The sequence below is a fragment of the Trachypithecus francoisi genome, unplaced genomic scaffold (genome assembly GCF_009764315.1).
Source record: "Trachypithecus francoisi isolate TF-2019V2 unplaced genomic scaffold, Tfra_2.0 Lachesis_group3, whole genome shotgun sequence".
In the NCBI taxonomy this organism is placed as follows: Eukaryota; Metazoa; Chordata; class Mammalia; order Primates; family Cercopithecidae; genus Trachypithecus; species Trachypithecus francoisi.
Window position 1 is genome coordinate 25571566 of NW_022681468.1, and position 19011 is coordinate 25590576.

At 39.5% G+C, this 19011-nt stretch overlaps 1 protein-coding gene across 1 annotated transcript in view; it reads left to right on the forward strand.

Annotated features, from left to right (window-relative positions):
* The first annotated feature begins 1057 nt into the window (after positions 1-1057).
* The window catches only part of SEL1L (SEL1L adaptor subunit of ERAD E3 ubiquitin ligase), a 71427-nt gene continuing 53473 nt past the window's right edge, over positions 1058-19011 (forward strand). The window contains exons 1-3 of the mRNA XM_033187224.1: positions 1058-1254; positions 7148-7185; positions 7919-8150. Coding sequence (XP_033043115.1) covers positions 1185-1254; positions 7148-7185; positions 7919-8150 — 340 coding nt within the window. The 5' untranslated portion in view covers positions 1058-1184. The remainder of the gene's footprint in view (positions 1255-7147; positions 7186-7918; positions 8151-19011) is intronic.

The following is a 19011-nucleotide window of genomic DNA, read 5'->3' on the forward strand; positions in this document are numbered from 1 at the left end:
TTTCCAAAGCCCTTCACTTGGCTGGACTAGGTTCTAGGCCTTAGAGCTGACAGTGGGTGGATGATAGGGAAAGCAGAACGACAAGGTTTGATGAAAGAAGGGCCAGGAACACCAAGCCACTGCTCTGCTACCCAGTTGGAAAGGGCCTGGAATTGGTGCTTATTACATAGAGTATTTCCGTGCCTGCGATGCAATCACTGTCACCTCTACCTCCACACACATGAACCTGGTCTCCTGACTTTAGTTAGGAAAGAAGAGAACAATGCAACTCACAAGAAGAGAACGATGAGGACAAGTGTTCAAAATACTTTTTCAAAGGCTGTTGGCACATTTTCTAGATGATTATTGTCTGGTGAACCCAGTGAAAATAAATACTGTATTGAGATAATCTGTACTGAGTGGATTTATTTCCTTTTGTTTTGTCGGAGAAAGGAGAACAGGTAGTGAGTTGCACCCTGGTTTCCATACTTCACGGTACTGTTTTATCTAAGTTTTAAAAAAGACCTCAAATTCAACTAGCTGTGGTATTTTTCTCAGTGGTCATATCAGTATGCCCAATTTAAATTTTTTTAATAAAACGGGAAAAAATGCTAAACACATTACAAGTTCTTAAAATTATTCCTTAATATTTATTTTGGATCAATTTTAAAGGGCTTGTGAATCCATAGCCTTGAGTTAAAATTTAGTCCAGGTGTTAGTTACATTCTAACTTTGTCACCCGCACTTAGAAAGCTTGTCCCACGATGGACTACGTTTCCCAAGAACACCCCCCGAGTTAATCACATGAAGCGCCTTCTGGGAAGTGTAGTCTTGGATGAGCCTCTTTTCTCTCAGTCTTTGATTCACGCCCTGATTCCGGTTGAAACGGTGCTACCAATTAGCAGGGGCCATGTCCCTGAGTCGTGGTCCAACCGGGAAAGCTGGTGTGGGAGCCTGGTACAATGATTGGCCAATGAATGACCCCGGGGCGGAGCAATGGGGGCGGGCGGGGAGACCATGGTGATTGGACCAGACGCCCGCGACGGCGGGCGGAGATTGGCTGCGCCCTGGGTCAGGGAGGCCTGGGAAGGGGCGGAGGAAGGAGACTAGAGCAGGAAGCGCAGCGGCGAAGCGGTGGTGGTGACTCCGTGGTGGCAGAGGCGAAGACGACAGCTCTAGGGGTTGGCACCGGCCCCGAGAGCAGGATGCGGGTCCGGATAGGGCTGACGCTGCTGCTCTGTGCGGTGCTGCTGAGCTCGGCCTCGGCGTCCTCGGGTCAGTATCCGCCCCCTCGGGCTGCAGGCCCAGAGCCTCCGCCCCCCAGCCTCTACCGCCGGCCGGGGCCGTGGGGACCCAGACTCGGGACCCCGTTCTCCCTGGGCACACCTCGCACTGGCCTGTCACTCGCTCTTTGGCTTTGCTTGGCCTGCGCCAAAGGGGCTATTTAGGGAGGTGGAGTGGGGTGGAAAAAGAAGGGGCGGTCACTCTGCCCACACCTCTCTCCCACGTAACCAACTTTACGCGACTCTTTTCTCACGAACGTGGAATTGATTCCAAAGGAATGAATCCTGACCCAGGAGCCCGAGTGGAGCTTCCTCGACCCTGGGGTAGAGGAAGGGTCTGGTCTGGAACTCGGGGCTTGGGAATTGAAAGTTAAATAATTGACACACCTGGAGCTGTCTCTTTAGGGCAGAGGAGGATCCATCCAGACCAGGATGTTGACAGTAGTTTGGTGAGTTTGCCTAACACCTGAGATGGTCCCTGGTCCGTTTGTTTAAAAACGAAGACTTTTGATCTCATCGTAGCCACTTTCTACTTTTTTGAAACCTTCCTGAGAAAGCGGTGACCTTTCGCAGTGTTTCTGAGTTGCCCCATGTTTGTTTATGATGTTTGGGAAAATCTTGGTTCTTATAAGTTGCGTTTTATATAGATACAGAAATTTGTGTGCTTTTGAATTGATTTTCCAGTTAGCTAATTTTTATTCTGGTTCTAGTCCCCCCCCCCCTTTTTTTTTAATGTTTTAATCTGCCTACATTTGAAAATTTCCATTTTGAGAATGTTCATGAAAAACTTCGTGTTTCTAAATGTTGATAAAAAAAATTAGTACAGTAAACTTTGGAATTTTAATCTGTTTCGGGTAACAAGACAGCTGTTCTGTGGCTTTACGTTTTGGGGAGACAACACAGAGTATAAATGTCAACTTTTTTTTTTTTAATACATGTCAGCTTTTTTTTAACAGAAAATTTCCCAGATGGTTATTTGAATCCCCAAATTACCTGTCCTAGTTGTAAATGAATGCCATAACGTCATTCTGCTTCTAAAATAAGAGGCCTAAACCTAAATTCTATCCATGATGTGGTTTAAGATACCATTTCAAAAGCACCAACCCTGTGCTAATTACTTTACTGCCAACGTCATTCTTTGAGGTCCACTCCCTTCCCTCCAGTAGTGGTGGTGGTTTGAGTTTAATGACCAGATCTTTAGACTCTACATAACTCTCGAAGCACTTTTAGCAGTTATTTAATATTTGATCAAAAAGCATGAAATGAAGTTGTTGAGCTTAATGAGTAGAGTACCTGCTGGACCATGGACCTTCTGCATCAGAATTCCTCTTATGGGGTTGTTAAACATGTGGTTTTAGGTCTGGAACAGCTCAGGTATACATAGATTAACAATCTCCATGAGGGAGTCTTCACACTAAAGAGAACTACAGTAATGAAAGAGCACGGTGTGTATCCCTCTAAATTTAATTGGCAGAGTTTAAAGAAAATTAAAGCATAGAAATTTTTCTGTCTGTCTTTGACTACGTTTCATATACTTAGAGCTCCATGCTAGTGGAAAAGATATTTGAAGATCAACAGTTGGGGCTTTCAGGATGTTATAATAAAAGACTCAACACTGATATATTAAATCCTTGAGTTGTATTGATGTAGGTAGAGAACTGTATTCAAGAAATGTCTGCTCTGATTTCCATCGTAGTTAAAGCTGTGCCAAAACATTTCAATGGTAAAGGCAAAAGCCTTAGCTGGAACTAAAACAATGTAGATGTGAGTGCTAAAAGGTAATAAAGGCAGTACTGTGCTCACATGAAGTTCATGTATCATAAAACACCTGTGCGGGCCAGGCTCATGCCTGTAATCCCAGCACTTTGGGTGGCTGAAGTGGGAGGATCACTTGAGCCCAGGAGTTCAAGACCAACCTGGGCAACATGGCGAAACCCCATCTCTACCTAACTCCAGGTGTGGTGGTGCACACGTGTAGTTCTAACTACTGGGGAGGCTGGGGTGGGAGGATGGAGTGAGCCCCAGGAGGTTGAGGCTGCACTGAGCTGTGATTATGCCACTGCACTCCAGCCTGGACAATAGAGTGAGACCCTGTGTCAAAAAAAAAAAAAAAAACTGTGTAAAATAAAGTTGTATAAATTAGGCAGTGGATTTTCAATTGTCATTTTCATTCACAGGATTTTGGCCTCAAAGTTTAAAGTTTTACTCCAGTATGAAAATCAAGTTTTTGGTGATAATTTTGTGTTGGAATGTTAGTGGTTACCCAGGGCAGGTCGCATTTATCCAGGTCAAGTATGGTCAGCCAACAAAGATAATCTTGATTCTATTGCTCTTGGTAGCTGTTATCTTATACTGTGTTTTAGAGTTATGTAAAAATATGATATAGTCATATGCTACATAATGACCTTTTGATCAGCAGTGAACCCCATGTAAGATAATGGCCCTGTAAGAATATAATGGAGCTGAAAAATTCCTGTCCCCTAGTGATTTGTAGCCATTGTAACATGGTAGCACACTTTTAAAAAAAGAAATTTAGTGTAGTGTAAGTGTACAGTGTTTACAATAGTGTATAGTAACATCCTAGGCTTCACATTCACTCACCACTCACTCACCCACAGCAGCTCTTAATCTTGCAACTTCCATTTATGGTAAGTGCCCTAGACAAGTATACGTTTTTTAATCTTTTACACCATATTTTTACTGTAGCTTTTCTATGTTTAGCTATGTTTATGTGCACAAATACTTTTATGTTACAGTTGCCTCCAGTAGTCTGTATAGTCACATGCTGTACAGATTTGTAGCTTAGGAACAACAGGCTACACTATATAGCCCAGGTATGTAGAAGGCTGTCCCATTCAGGTTTATTTAAGTATACAAAAAGGAAATCACCCAGTGATACACTTTTCAGAAGATATCCTCGTCGTTAACACGTGGCTAATATTAGAAACATTTTCTCTTTTCTGTTAATAAATTTAAAGGAGGGCACTAAAAGGATATTTCTTCATTTTCTCAGGATAATAGTGAAAACGTTCTAGTTTTTCTCACAAATGCATGTTTCTTATTTTTGGCAGGAAGAGGCAAATGGCTTAACCTTTATTTTTCTTTTTAGTCATTTCAGTTAGGTCCACTGCCAGGTATTTCAGGTAATAATTATAAATTCAGAGAGTAGTTTTCAGATAGCAGAGGATGTTTAATTTCACTGGTTTAGTTACTCCTTAAAACATTTTGAGTCAGCGGGATAGAGGTGTTACCCCTTTTGACAGGTTGAGAAACAGAGGCTGAGCAAGCTTTTGTTACTGAACCATGTGTGTCAGAATTAACATTTGATGAAGCCAAGTTCCAGAACTAGCTCTCCAGGCCTCAGAATTGAAGAAATTTAGAATCGAGAATATTTTAGGATCTGTATCGATTCAGAGCTAACGCAGAGAACAGGGATCTGGTCTGTTTTCACCAAACTCTTTAGACTTTCTGTGTTTAAAGGTTATCAGTCTGTTTAATTTACATGATGAGTGGAAAATTTTTGTAATGATTACTTTTCCCTGAAAGCATATCTCTGGTACTTTGCAGTTTTGTTAGCTAATACAATAAAAATAAAAACTGGTCTTTTTCAAAGGAAGGTGTACAGTTAATAAAGTAGTATGAACCATTTGGATGAGCGAGAAATGCATAACTTAATCCTTTTGCATTTTTTCTTGTTGCTTGGTATCTGTGTTCTGATGAAAACATTACTATTTGCTTTTTATTTATGCATAACTTCAGTCTCTTTAATCCTTACCTGACTACTACGTATCAGAAGTTCCTAGGTTATAAACAACTCTTTAAAAAGTGTTGTGTGAATGTGTGTATCAGCTTGAAAAAGAAAATAGCTTATGCTTTGAGACTACCATCTGGAGTAGGCTTTCCCAGTTTAGTAACTGAGAATTATCTTATTTACCGGTAATATTAGTATATAGTCCAGGTTGCGAAGAGAGAGGGAGAGAAAGAGAAGCATGATGCAATTCACATGAAATAACCCTGATGTCACAAATCATGTTTCTTGGAGTTGGAAAACACATTTTGCTACTCTAATGCCTAACAGCTTGTGCTGTGTGAAATGTACATGTCTTCCAGTGTATTTACCGGTGTGTCTATATGATTCATCTATTAGCTACCTATGTAGCCTGTTGTGGTGAGGTACTAAATGTAGCAATTTAGTGAGAGTGATTTAGAGTTCCAGCTAAAGTTTCATTCAGCATTTGGGGATATTTAATATACGTTTAAACGTTTAATGTCTGCTCTTGATATATTAACTAGTTGAAGTTTGTGATTAATTACATGTACTTACAGTACAACTTTGTTATATTATAGAGATGGTTTTTTTTCTTTAAAGAGTTGCTGAGAATGGAATTTGAACCACATGTTAGAAATGGGGCTTTGGGTAATGCTTGTGAAGAAGTTAGCATGAAGGACAATTGTTAATTAACTGACATCATTTCCTAATGTTATGGGCACTATGAGACTAATATGTGGCATAACCTTCTCTTCATCTGCCAGAAGTAAAACATACTTTGAAGGTAATCTAAAAGTAGGTGAATATGAATAGTAGCTGTAATTTAAATTTTCGTCAACTTCACAGCACTTTCATATATGGCAAAACCTCACTCGTGGGCTAGTTTTGAATATTCAAAAGAAATATTGTGAGATAGTGTCTTGTATTTTGTGCATAATTGAGTTTGTTATACTTCTTAGTCTTAACTCAGTACTCTGACAAACTCTTACACATGTTTTTTGTTATATTTTAGAGTTACAAATTACAAATAATATTTAAGATAAAGCCATATGAAGTAAAGTATAAATGAAACTCTATTAGCAAATTTTCTAGTAAAAATCACATGGTCTTACAAGATTTTGTCTACTGGTTAATTTCTCATACAGCTTATAGAGAGGGTAAAACTGAAACTCACTCCTGAATAAAATCAGGTAATTTTAAGAGCAAGAGGGAAACTTAAAGATGATCTGACAGATTTGCTGTTTTAAACTGGCAAGGAATACAAAAATCAAGCATTTGCATCTGAACATTAAGTTGTTGCATGTGTTTATGTAAGAGCAGGAAGAAGAGTAACAAGCAGCCAGAAAAGTAATAGTCAGAAAACATGGAAAGAGTAACAGAAGGAACATTAATGTAATCAGACAACACCAAAGCAGGCTGTGTGAATGTGTAAGCAAGTTGTGACCGGTGACTGTTTTTAATTGTTGAATGCAAGTTATTGACTTCTTAATACATAGCTCTCAATTGAGTGAATATATGGTAGGACCATGCTGCTTTTTACCTGCATCTGGTTATCTCTGAGTAGAGTAGAACACAAATCCTAAATATATTTGTTTTGCCACTCTGCTCTCAAATAATAATTCTTAGTTTCCATCCTTACTCTAGTAGTAAACAATAAAAATACTAATTAGCACTAAAATGGGCTACTCTGACTCAAGATCCTGAGCAGAGAAACAGAATAGGTGGAAGCCCGGAGTATGAAATTAGAGATTTATTTTTTTGAACTTAGTAACTCATTCTCAGAAATAGGCTAAATAGACCCACAAGAATTGGATGGCATGTGAAGAAATAACCTGTTTTTGTTGGTGGAGGCTGTTGGTCTTCCTACCTTTGTAACAGATGAAGCTAATGTCTTCCCTGGAGAAAGAGAGAAACTAAACCCCCAACCCATTTTTTTTTCACTTTCATTTGATCTTTTCTGAACAATTACTGAATATAGCTAACTTTGAAATAATTCTAGGTTTATTTATCCAATGTTTCATCATTATTTGCTATACTTTTCGAGTGTTTTCTTTTAATAATAACTATAATTTCTCAACAAGAAAGATTACTAAATTGTCTTACAATTTCTTTGCAGATGAAGAAGGCAGCCAGGATGAATCCTTAGATTCCAAGGTATGTACTAAAATATGTATTGGCTAGTATTTGCTGCCTGATTTAAAAGCATGAATTATGTGTCTTAGAAAGGATATGAAATCTGCAACTTTTGAGTAACAATTGAATTAAAAAGGACAGAAAAAGACAGATGGTATTAGTATTAGGTCTAGTTTTTCTGGAGGAAGAAAATACTGACCTACAAGAGGGGATAGTAAATATTTCATTTCAACTTGAATGTGCTCTGTGTGTGTGTATGTCTGTGAGTGTGTGTGTGTCTAAGTTTGAAAATTTAACTGGTGTCATTTGTTTCCACTTTCCAGTTTTCAAAAATAAATCCAGTGAGCTAATGCACTTATTGGTTGATTGAGCCCTCCCATCCAAGTTCTAACCAAGCCCAACCCTGCAATCAGTTATGAGCTCTGATCTTTAGATTTGAGGGAATGTAGATAAAAGTAGGAAGTAGAAGTATAAGGTATGCTGGGGGCATGTGGAGGAAAACCTAACCCAGACTTTGGGAATTAAGGAAGGCTTCCGGGGGAAATAACATCTAAGTTGAAATTCAGAAAGACTACAAGTTAGGTGATGAAGGAAGGCACGTGATGGACACATGCCGAAGCCTGTAGAGATGAGTGAGTGTGGCACTTCAAGGAGCTGAAGGAGATGTGATATCTGGATAAGTGAAAATAACGGTCAAATAGGGTTGGGGAAAGTCTTGGCATTGTTGATAACTAAAAATACTTTATATTCTCAGACTACTTTGACATCAGATGAGTCAGTAAAGGACCATACTACTGCAGGCAGAGTAGTTGCTGGTCAAATATTTCTTGATTCAGAAGAATCCGAATTAGAATCCTCTATTCAAGAAGAGGAAGACAGCCTCAAGAGCCAAGAGGGGGAAAGTGTCACAGAAGATCTCAGCTTTCTAGAGTCTCCAAATCCAGAAAACAAGGACTATGAAGAGCCAAAGAAAGTACGGAAACCAGGTAGTCTGGACACTTTCCTTGCTTTTTGATTTATTTAGGAGACAACTGAAAATTTTAAGCTAATGAATAAAGAGGCTGAAGAAAACTGGCTTCAGTGATTATTACCCACAAATAATATATGGAGTGTAGTTTGGTGAGAATTTCTAGATTTTAATATACCAAATTATTCACTTAACTGATTTGTCCCAAGTTACATAAGCTGAATTCAATAGATGAGTTTGCATTTATTTTTTTTTAAATATCCTAATATTTCTTTTTGGACTCCAGTACGTAAATACATTTCTCACTGAGAAATTTTAAAAAATAATCTGTCAGGGTAGCATACAAAACAGAAACTCAGGAAGAATTGTCGAACATACCACTATGGTTGTTTTCAGGATTGTGGTAGGATTATTCCTACAATAACGTTGTGGATCATCCTAGGTAATTTGATTTAGGTGTTCATCCCTCAGTTGAAGCTTATGTGTACTTCCGTCCTTTTCTAACTTTCACCATCTTGAAACCTCTACTTTTCAATTTAAAACTTGATCTTTTCCACAATAGTCTTCTAAATATTAATCCTTTTAAAAATTATTAATGTATCCATTCTACCATGTCTTGCTACCCTTCTGTCATTTATTATTTCAACGATCATTGCCTTATCTGTTTATTATTCCATTACTAACCACTCTCAGGAACTAATCCAAATTTGAACTTCTTAAAAAAATAGAAGTCTGTTTGTTTGTTTTAGATTTGGCAACTTTTATTACTCATTTTACCCAGAAGTACACTTTAACTGGCACTTACCAATACTCAATAGAAGTGTCGTCCAGTTTTCCTGTTAATTCCCTGGATTTTGTAACAATTCTCATAAACGGATGAAATTTTATAAACTCTCACTATAAAGAATGAATAATATGAATTGTCTGCTCTTGGCCAAGGGCATGCTTGTGTGTGTGTGTGTGTGTGAGAGAGAGAGAGATACGTGGGAACTATTCACATTTTCCCACTGAATTGAGAATTGATCACAAAATTTAAAAAGTGGCAAAAATTGGTGAAGAAATAACTTCCTTTAGCTTAAGCGGTCACCCTGCTCCTCTGTTTCTTGCTTATGTTAGCTGTTGGAAAATAGTTAACACAGTCCTAGGCATTTGACATGGTCACCTAACGAGGCAGTGTCAATTAATATGCAAGTGAAACAGCATAGAAACAAGCAGCAGCAGCCACTCTGACATTCTAAGTGCTCTTTCTATGTAATTACAATTTGTTTCATCATAGTCATTTCACATGACAAATTAGTGAAGCTGAGATCGGAGAGCTTTGCACAGTGGGACTGTGTCAAGATTATAAAAGAGTAACCTGCCACTAAGTTATCAAATTTAAGGGAAAGATGTAATTTCAAAGACCTGTAATAATAAATATTTGTCAAGTGCCTATGTGCCAGACACTATCAGGTGAACTCTTAATTCTCCCAATAGCCTTATAAAGTAGGCATTATAGTTGCCATTTTATAGATGAGAAAACTAAGGGACAGAGAGGGAAATTCCATGTCTGAGTCCCACAGTTCATAAGTGGCAGAGCTGGGACATAGCCCACTTGGCCTGATTCTTCTTTTTTTTTTTTTTAATTGTACTTTAGGTCTAGGGTACATGTGTACAACATGCAGGTTTGTTACGTATGTATACATGTGCCATGTTGGTGTGCTGCACCCATTAACTTGTCATTTATGTTAAGTATATCTCCTAATGCTATCCCTCCCACCTCCCCCCACCCCATGACAGGCCCCAGCATGTGATGTTCTCCATCGTGTGTCCAAGTGTTCTCATTGTTCAATTCCCACCAGTGAGTGAGAACATGTGGCGTTTAGTTTTCTGTCCTTGTGATAGTTTGCTCAGAATGGTTTCCAGCTTAATCCATGTCCCTACAAAGGACATGAACTCATCCTTTTTTATGGCTGAATAGTATTCTGTGGTGTATATGTGCCACATTTTCTTAATCCAGTCTTACCATTGATGGACATTTGGGTTGGTTCCAAGTCTTTGCTATTGTGAATAGTGCCACAATAAACATACGTGTGCATGTGTCTTTATAGCAGCATGATTTATAATCCTTTGGGTATATACCCAGTAATGGGATGGCTGGGTCAAATAGTATTTCTAGTTCTAGATCCTTGAGGAATTGCCACACTGTCTTCCACAATGGTTGAACTAGTTTACAGTCCCACCAACAGTGTAAAAGCATTCCTATTTCTCCACATCCTCTCCAGCACTTGTTGTTTCCTGACTTTTTAATGATTGCCATTCTAACTGGTGTGAGGTGGTATCTCATTGTGGTTTTGATTTGCATTTCTCTGGTGGCCAGTGATGATGAGCATTTTTTTCGTGGGTCTGTTGGCTGCATAAATGTCTTCTTTTGAGAAGTGTCTGTTCATATCCTTCGCCCACTTTTTGTTGGGGTTGTTTGATTTTTTCTTGTAAATTTGTTTAAGTTCTTTGTAGATTCTGGATATTAGCCCTTTGCCAGATGGGTAGATTGCAAAAATTTTCTCCCATTCTGTAGGTTGCCTGTTCACTCCGATGGTAGTTTCTTTTGCTGTGCAGAAGCTCTGTAGTTTAATTAGATCCCATTAGTCAATTTTGGCTTTGGTTGCCATTGCTTTTGGTGTTTTAGACATGAAGTCCTTGTCCATGCCTATGTCCTGAATGGTATTGCCTAGGTTTTCTTCTAGGGTTTTTATGGTTTTAGGTCTAACATTTAAGTCTTTAATCCGTCTTGAATTAATTTTTGTATAAGGTGTAAGGAAAGGATCCAGTTTCAGCTTTCTACATATGCCTAGCCAGTTTTCCCAGCACCATTTATTAAATAGGGAATCCTTTCCCATTTCTTGTTTTTGTCAGATTTGTCAAAGATCAGATGGTTGTAGATGTGTGATATTATTTCTGAGGGCTCTGTTATGTTCCGTTGGTCTATATCTCTGTTTTGGTACCAGTACCATGCTGTTTTGGTTACTGTAGCCTTGTAGTGTAGTTTGAAGTCAGGTAGCATGATGCCCCAGCTTTGTTCTTTTGACTTAGGATTGTCTTGGCAATACGGGCTCTTTTTTGGTTCCATATGAACTTTGAAATAGTTTTTTCCCATTCTGTCAAGAAAGTCATTGGTAGCTTAATGGGGATGGCATTGACTCTGTAAATTACCTTGGGCAGTATAGCCATTTTCACAATATTGATTCTTCCTATCCATGAGCATAGAATGTTCTTCCATTTGTTTGTGTCCTCTTTTATTTCATTGAGGGTTTGTAGTTTTCCTTGAAGAGGTCCTTCACATCCTTTGTAAGTTGGATTCCTAGGTATTTTATTCTCTTTGAAGCAATTGTGAATGGGAGTGCACTTATAATTTGGCTCTGTCTGTTATTGGTGTACAGAAATGCTTGTGATTTTTGCACATTGATTTTGTATCCTGGGACTTTGCTGAAGTCGCTTATCAACTTAAGGAGATTTTGGGCTGAGACAACGGGGTTTTCTAAATATACAATCATGTTATCTGCAAACAGGAACAATTTGACTTCCTCTTTTCCTGATTGAATACCCTTTATTTCTTTCTGCTGCCTGATTGCCCTGGCCAGAACTTCCAACACTATGTTGACTAGGAGTGGTGAGAGAGGGCATCCCTGTCTTGTGCCAGTTTTCAAGGGAATGCTTCCAGTTTTTGCCCATTCAGTATGATATTGGCTGTGGGTTTGTCATAAATCACTGTTACTATTTTGAGATATGTTCCATCAGTACCTAATTTATTGAGAGTTTTTAGCATGAAGGTTGTTGAAATTTGTCAAAGGCCTTTCTGCATCTATTGAGATAAATCATGTGGTTTTTGTCTTTGGTTCTGTTGATATGATGGATTACGTTGATTGATTTGCGTATGTTGAACCAGCCTTGCATCCCAGGGATGAAGCGCACTTAATCATGGTGGATAAGCTTTTTGATGTGCTGCTGGATTCGGTTTGCTGGTATTTTATTGAGGATTTTTGCATCAATGTTCATTAGGGATATTGGTTTAAAATTCTCTTTTTTTGTTGTGTCTCTGCCAGGCTTTGGTATCAGGATGATGCTGGCCTCAAAATGAGTTAGGCAGGATTCCCTCTTTTTCTATTGATTGGAGTGGTTTCAGAAGGAATGGTACCAGCTCCTCTTTGTACTTCTGGTAGAATTCGGCTTTGAATCCACCTGGTCCTGGACTTTTTTTGGTTGGTAGGCTATTAATTATTGCTTCAATTTCAGAGCCTGTTATTGGTCTATTCAGGGATTCAACTTCTTCCTGGTTTAGTCTTGGGAGGGTATATGTGTCCAGGAATTTATCCGTTTCTTCTAGATTTTCTAGTTTATTTGCATAGAAGTGTTTATAGTATTCTCTGATGGTAGTTTGTATTTCTGTGATGTCAGTGGTGATACCCCCTTTATCATTTTTTATTGCATCTATTTTATTCTTCTCTCTTTATTAGTCTTGCTAGCGGTCTATCAATTTTGTTGATCTTTTCAAAAAAACAGTTCTTGGATTCATTGATTTTTTTGAAGGGTTTTTTGTGTCTCTATCTCCTTCAGTTCTGCTCTGATCTTAGTTATTTCTTGCCTTCTGCTAGCTTTTGAATGTGTTTGCTCTTGCTTCTCTAGTTCTTTTAATTGTGATGTTAGGCTGTCAATTTTATATCTTTCCTGCTTTCTCTTGTGGGCATTTAGTGCTATAAATTTCTCTCTACACAGTGCTTTAAATGTGTCCCAGAGATTCTGGTATGTTGTGTCTTTGTTCTCATTGGTTTCAAAGAACATCTTTATTTCTACGTTCATTTCGTTATGTACCCAGTAGGCATCCAGGAGCAGGTTGTTCAGTTTCCATGTAGTTGAGCGGTTTTGAGTGAGTTTCTTAATCCTGAGTTCTAGTTTGATTGCACTGTGGTCTGAGAGACAGTTTGTTATAATTTCTGTTCTCTACATTTTCTGAGGAGTGCTTTACTTCCAACTATGTGGTCAAATTTGGAATAAGTGCAGTGTGGTGCTGAGAAGAACGTATATTCTGTTGATTTGGGGTGGAGAGTTCTGTAGATGTCTGTTTGGTCCACTTGATGCAGAGCTGAGTTTAATTCCTGGATATCCTTGTTAACTTTCTGTGTCATTGATCTGTCTAATGTTGACAGTGGGATGTTAATGTCTCCATTATTATTGTGTGGGAGTCTAAGTCTCTTTGTAAGTCTCTAAGGACTTGCTTTATGAATCTGGGTGCTCCTGTATTGGGTGTATATATATTTAGGATAGTTAGCTCTTCCTGTTGAATTGATCCCTTTACCATTATGTAATGGCCTTCTCTGTCTCTTCTGATCTTTGTTGGTTTAAAGTCTGTTTTATCAGAGACTAGGATTGCAACCCCTGCTTTTTTTTGTTTTCCGTTTGCTTGGTAGATCTTCCTTCATCCCTTTATTTTGAGCCTATGTGTGTCTCTGCATGTGAGATGCGTCTCCTGAATACAGCACACTGATGGGTCTTGACTAATTTGCCTGTCTGTGTCTTTTAATTGGAGCATTTAGCCCATTTACATTTAAGGTTAATATTGTTACATGTGAATTTGATCCTGTCATTATGATGTTAGCTGGTTATTTTGCTTGTTAGTTGATGCAGTTTCTTCCTAGCCTCGATGGTCTTTACAATTTGGCATGTTTTAGCAGTGGCTGGTACTGGTTGTTCCTTTCCATATTTAGTGCTTCCTTCAGGAGCTCTTGTAAGGCAGGCCCGGTGGTGACAGAATCTCTAAGCATTTGCTTATCTGTAAAGGATTTTATTTCTCCTTCACTTATGAAGCTTAGTTTGGCTGGATATGAAGTTCTGGGTTGAAAATTCTTTTCTTTAAGAATGTTGAATATTGGCCCCCACTGTCTTCTGGCATGTGGAGTTTCTGCTGAGAGATCTGCTGTTAGTCTAATGGGCTTCCCTTTGTGGGTAACCCGACCCTTCTCTCTGGCTGCCCTTAACATTTTTTCTTTCATTTCAACTTTGGTGAAACTGACAATTATGTGTCTTGGAGTTGCTCATCTCGAGGAGTTTCTTTGTGGTGTTCTCTGTATTTCCTGAATTTGAACGTTGGCCTGCCTCGCTAGGTTTGGGAAGTTCTCCTGGATAATATCCTGCAGTGTTTTCCAACTTGGTTCCATTCTCCCCATCACTTTCGGGTATACCAATCAGACGTAGATTTGGTCTTTTCACATAGTCCCATATTTCTTGGAGGCTTTGTTCTTTTACTCTTTTCTCTAAACTTCTCACTTCATTTCATTCATTTGATCTTCAATCACCGATACCCTTTCTTCCAGTTGATCGAATTGGCTACTGAAGCTTGTGCATGCGTCACAGAGTTCTCATGCCGTGGTTTTTATCTCCATCAGGTCATTTAAGGTCTTCTCTCCAGTAGTTATTCTAGTTAGCCATTCGTCTAGTCTTTTTTCAAGGTTTTTAGCTTCTTTGCGATGGGTTCGAACATCCTCCTTTAGCTTAGAGAAGTTTGTTATTACTGATCACCTGAAGCCTTCTTCTCTCAGCTCGTCAAAGTCATTCTCCGTCCAGCTTTGTTCCATTGCTGGCGAGGAGCTGCATTCCTTTGGAGGAGAAGAGGCGCTCTGATTTTCAGAATTTTCAGCTTTTCTGCTCTGGTTTCTCCCAATTTTTGTGGTTTTATCTGCCTTTGGTCTTTGATGATGGTGATGTACAGATGGGGTTTTGGTGTGAATGTCCTTTCTGTTTGTTAGTTTTCCTTCTAACAGTCAGGACCCTCAGCTGCAGGTCTGTTGGAGTTTGCTGGAGGTCTACTCCAGACCCTGTGTGCCTGGGTATCACCAGCAGAGGCTGCAAAACAGCAAATATTGCAGAACAGCAGTTGTTGCTGTCTGATCATTCCTCTGGAAGCTTCGTCTCAGAGGGGCACCCGGCCATAAGAGGTGTCAGTCGGCCCCTACTGGGAGGTGCCTCCCAGTTAGGCTACTCAGGGGTCAGGGACCCACTTGAGGAGACAATCTCTCCGTTCTCAGACCTCAAACTCCATGCTAGGAGAACCACTACTCTCTTCAAAGCTGTCAGACAGGACGTTTAAGTCTGCAGAAGTTTCTGCTGCCTTTTGTTCAGCTATGCCCTGCACCCAGAGGTGGATTCTGCAGAGGCAGGTAGGCCTCCTTGAGCTGTAGTGGGCTCCACCCAGTTCAAGCTTCCAGGCTGCTTTGTTTATTTACTCAAGCCTCAGCAATGGCGGGCGCCCCTCCCCCAGCCTCACTGCTGCCTTGTAGTTCTATCTCAGACTGCTGTGCTAGCAATGAGGGAGGCTCTGTGGGCGTGGGATCGTCTGAGCCAGGCGTGGGATATAATCTCCTGGTGTGCCGTTTGCTAAGACCATTGGAAAAGCACAGTATTAGGGTGGGAGTGACCCGATTTTCCAGGTGCCATCTGTCACGGCTTCCCTTGGCTAGGAAAGGGAATTCCCCAACCCCTTGTGCTTCCCGAGTGAGGTGATGCCTCGCCCTACTTTGGCTCATGGTCCATGGGCTGCACCCACTGTCCAACAAGCCCCAGTGAGATGAACCCCGTACCTCAGTTAGAAATGCAGAAATCATCCATCTTCTGCGTCACTCACGCTGGGATCTGTAGACTGGAGCTGTTCCTATTTGGCCATCTTGGAACCTCCCCCCTAGAATTTTTTTTTACTACAAATATACCGTTCTCATGAATAGAAAAACTATTTTTAAAAAATTAAAAGTACCTGAATCCCATCAACTAGAAATAACAGCTACTCACATCATGGAGAATATTCTCCCAGGATTTTTTTAGGTGTATGAATAATTTTAAGAAAAGTAAATTGAGTCAAAATGTGTATTCTATGTTGCAGCCTGCATTTTGCACTTAACAGTTTACCATAAACGTTTTTCCATGTCATTTAGCTTTTTTTGCAATTTGATAGTTAATGGCTGTAAACAATTTTATATGTAAATGTATGGTACCATAAACCAAAACGTTTACGTTATGCCGGGAGATCATTTTAGATGTATCTTTATGCATTATCTGTGAAAATTTCCTTAGAATTCTTAGAAGTATATTTGCTGAATTGGATGTAAAAGTTTAAAAGACAGTTGATACACGTTGTTAAATTGTTCTTCAGAAAAGTAATTCTGTTACTTTGTTTGAAAATACCTCAGCGAAGTGTGCATTACCATTTAAAAGTTTTTACTAAATATTATAATTTAATTCACTCTTCATTTTTTAATTAGGGAATTTTTTTTTTTTTTTTTAGTTTCTATATTTTTAGAGACATGGTCGCACTCTGTCACCCAGGCTGGAGTGCAGTGGCACAGTCATAGCTCACCACAGCCTCGAACTCAGGTGATCTCCCACTTTGGTCTCCCAAAGTGCTGGGATTACAGGCATGAGACACTGCAGCAAGCCTGGGAAATTTTTAAACATGCATAAAAGTAAAGGGTAAAATGGCCCCTTACCACCCCTCACTGAGCTTCAATAGACATCAACATTCTGCTGCTCTTTTCATCTTTACTACCATACCCACATTTCCCCCTTTTTTCTTTCCTAGAATATTTTAAGGCAAATTCCACCTGTGCTTTTACCTCTCTCTCTCTCTCTAGTAAGAATTTTCTTTTCAGCAAAATCACAGAATTAGCCATTACTCCTTTATTACCTAATACCCAGACTGTTTAATTTTTCGAGTTTCTTCAAGTGTCTGTTTACAATTTATTTGTTTGAATTCATTTCCAAGCTAAGACCTAGGTTCCTCTTAATCTGTTGCTGTTCTCCCTCCCTTGTTGTTTTTCTTTTTTTTTTTGAGACAGAGTCTTGCACTGTTGCCCAGTCTGGAGTGCAATGGCATGATCTTGGCTCACTGCAGCCTCTGCCTCCCAGGTTCAAGAGATTCTCCTGCCTCGGCCTCCTAACTGGGATACCAGGCGCGTACCACCATGCCCAGCTAATTTTTTTGTATTTTTAGTAGAGATGAGGTTTCACCATGTTGGTCAGGCTGGTCTCAAACTCCTAACCTTAAGTGATCTGCCCACCTCGGCTTCCCACAGTGCTGGGATTACAGGCCTGAGCCACGGCACCCAGCCCCTCCTTTGTTTTTAAGTGTCATTTTATTTGCTAAAGAAATACGCAGCGTCCTTTGTGCTATATGGTTTCTCACGTTTTGGATCTAGCTAGTCATGTCCTTGTAATGTCATTGAGCTTGTTCCATTATCTGCTGTTTATTCTATAAACTGGGAGTTAGTTCTAGAGACATGGGTAGATTTGGTTCTGTCTTTTTATTGAGAGTATTTCATAGGTAGGTGGTGGTGTGTACTTTCTGTTGCATTACGTCGAGAGACATGTAGTATCTGATTTTTCCACTTTTACTGATGTTAAGATTAATCAGCGAGGTCAGGTGATATCAGTCTGATCTCACCATTCTAAAGTTCCTCATTGATCTTTTGCCTAGAGATTTTGGCAACCATTTATGTTTGTTGCCTGGATCTTTTATTTATTTATTAAGGGTTGCAAAATGGTGACTTTCTAATTCTGCCATTCCTCCTGTGTTTGTTACCTGGGATTCTTTTATAAAGAATTTTCTTTCATCAAGTCTTTGATTGCATTGAAATATAGTCTCATCCAGGGAAAGCTAGATAAACTCTTGATTATTTCCTTTGAACTGTTTCAAAATGAAAATTTGGTGCCCAAGCAATCTCCAAAAGAGACTAATGAGTATGTTTTTGTTTGTTTGTTTTGCTTTGTATTTGAGCATTGTAAGGATATAGGAAAAACCAAACGAAGTTGTGTTTTTCTTTCTCTGTCTCAATGAGTTAACACTTCTGACACCAGATATATTGTGAGTGTTTCCCCACATACCAAGTAAGCAATCAGTTCTACAGAGGATTCTCCAGCAGAAACCAGCAGGATGTCTACCAATTTAATTCCATTCTGACACTACCTGGAGATAGCATTAGATCTCACAAGTTGAAGGCTCAGTCTCACAAGACCAGTCCCCACTCCTTGAGATGCCAGTCATAAGCCCTGGATTGTCTGTGCTTCTGACAGACTGGCTATAAATCAGGGTTCCCTCAACCCCCTTCCTGGGTTCAGTTAATTTGCTAGCACTTAGGACTCTGGGAAGCATGATAAATGGGTAAATGTAAATATGAATTTACATTTATTATAAAGGATATTACAAAGGATAGAGACGAAAAGTCAGATGGAAGAGAGGCATAGGGCAAGGTGTGGGAGAAGGGCTGCAGAGCTTCCATGCCCTCTCTGATCTGACCACGCCACCCACCCTCCAGGAATCTCTATGTGCTCAGCTTTCCAGAAACTCCCAGAACTCAGCTATTTGGGGTTTTTATGTAAGCTTTGTTATGCAAGCATAATTGATTAAATCACTGGGCATTGATTTATTAGCTCAACTTTTAGCTCCTCTGCTCTTCTGAGGTTGGGCGGTGGGACTGTAAATTCTAACCCTCTAATGTAATGGTTGGTTTCCCTGGCAACCAAGTCCTATCCCAAGGCTTTCTAGGAGCCTCCAGCCACCAATTATCTCATTATCATACAGAAGACATTCGGATCACTCAAGAGATTCCAGGGATTTTAAGAGCTATATTTCTGGAAATGGGATGAAGATCAAATATTTTTTCGCAATATCACAAGCATCATTATAAATTCATGGATTCTTATATATAGTCAGCCCTCTGTATCCATGGATTCAACCAAATATTTGAAAATATTTGGAAAAAATGGGTGGTTGCAACTGTGTACTGAACATGTCCACAGTTTTTGTTCCTGTCATTATTCCCTGAACAATGTAGTATAACTATTTACATAGCATTTCCATT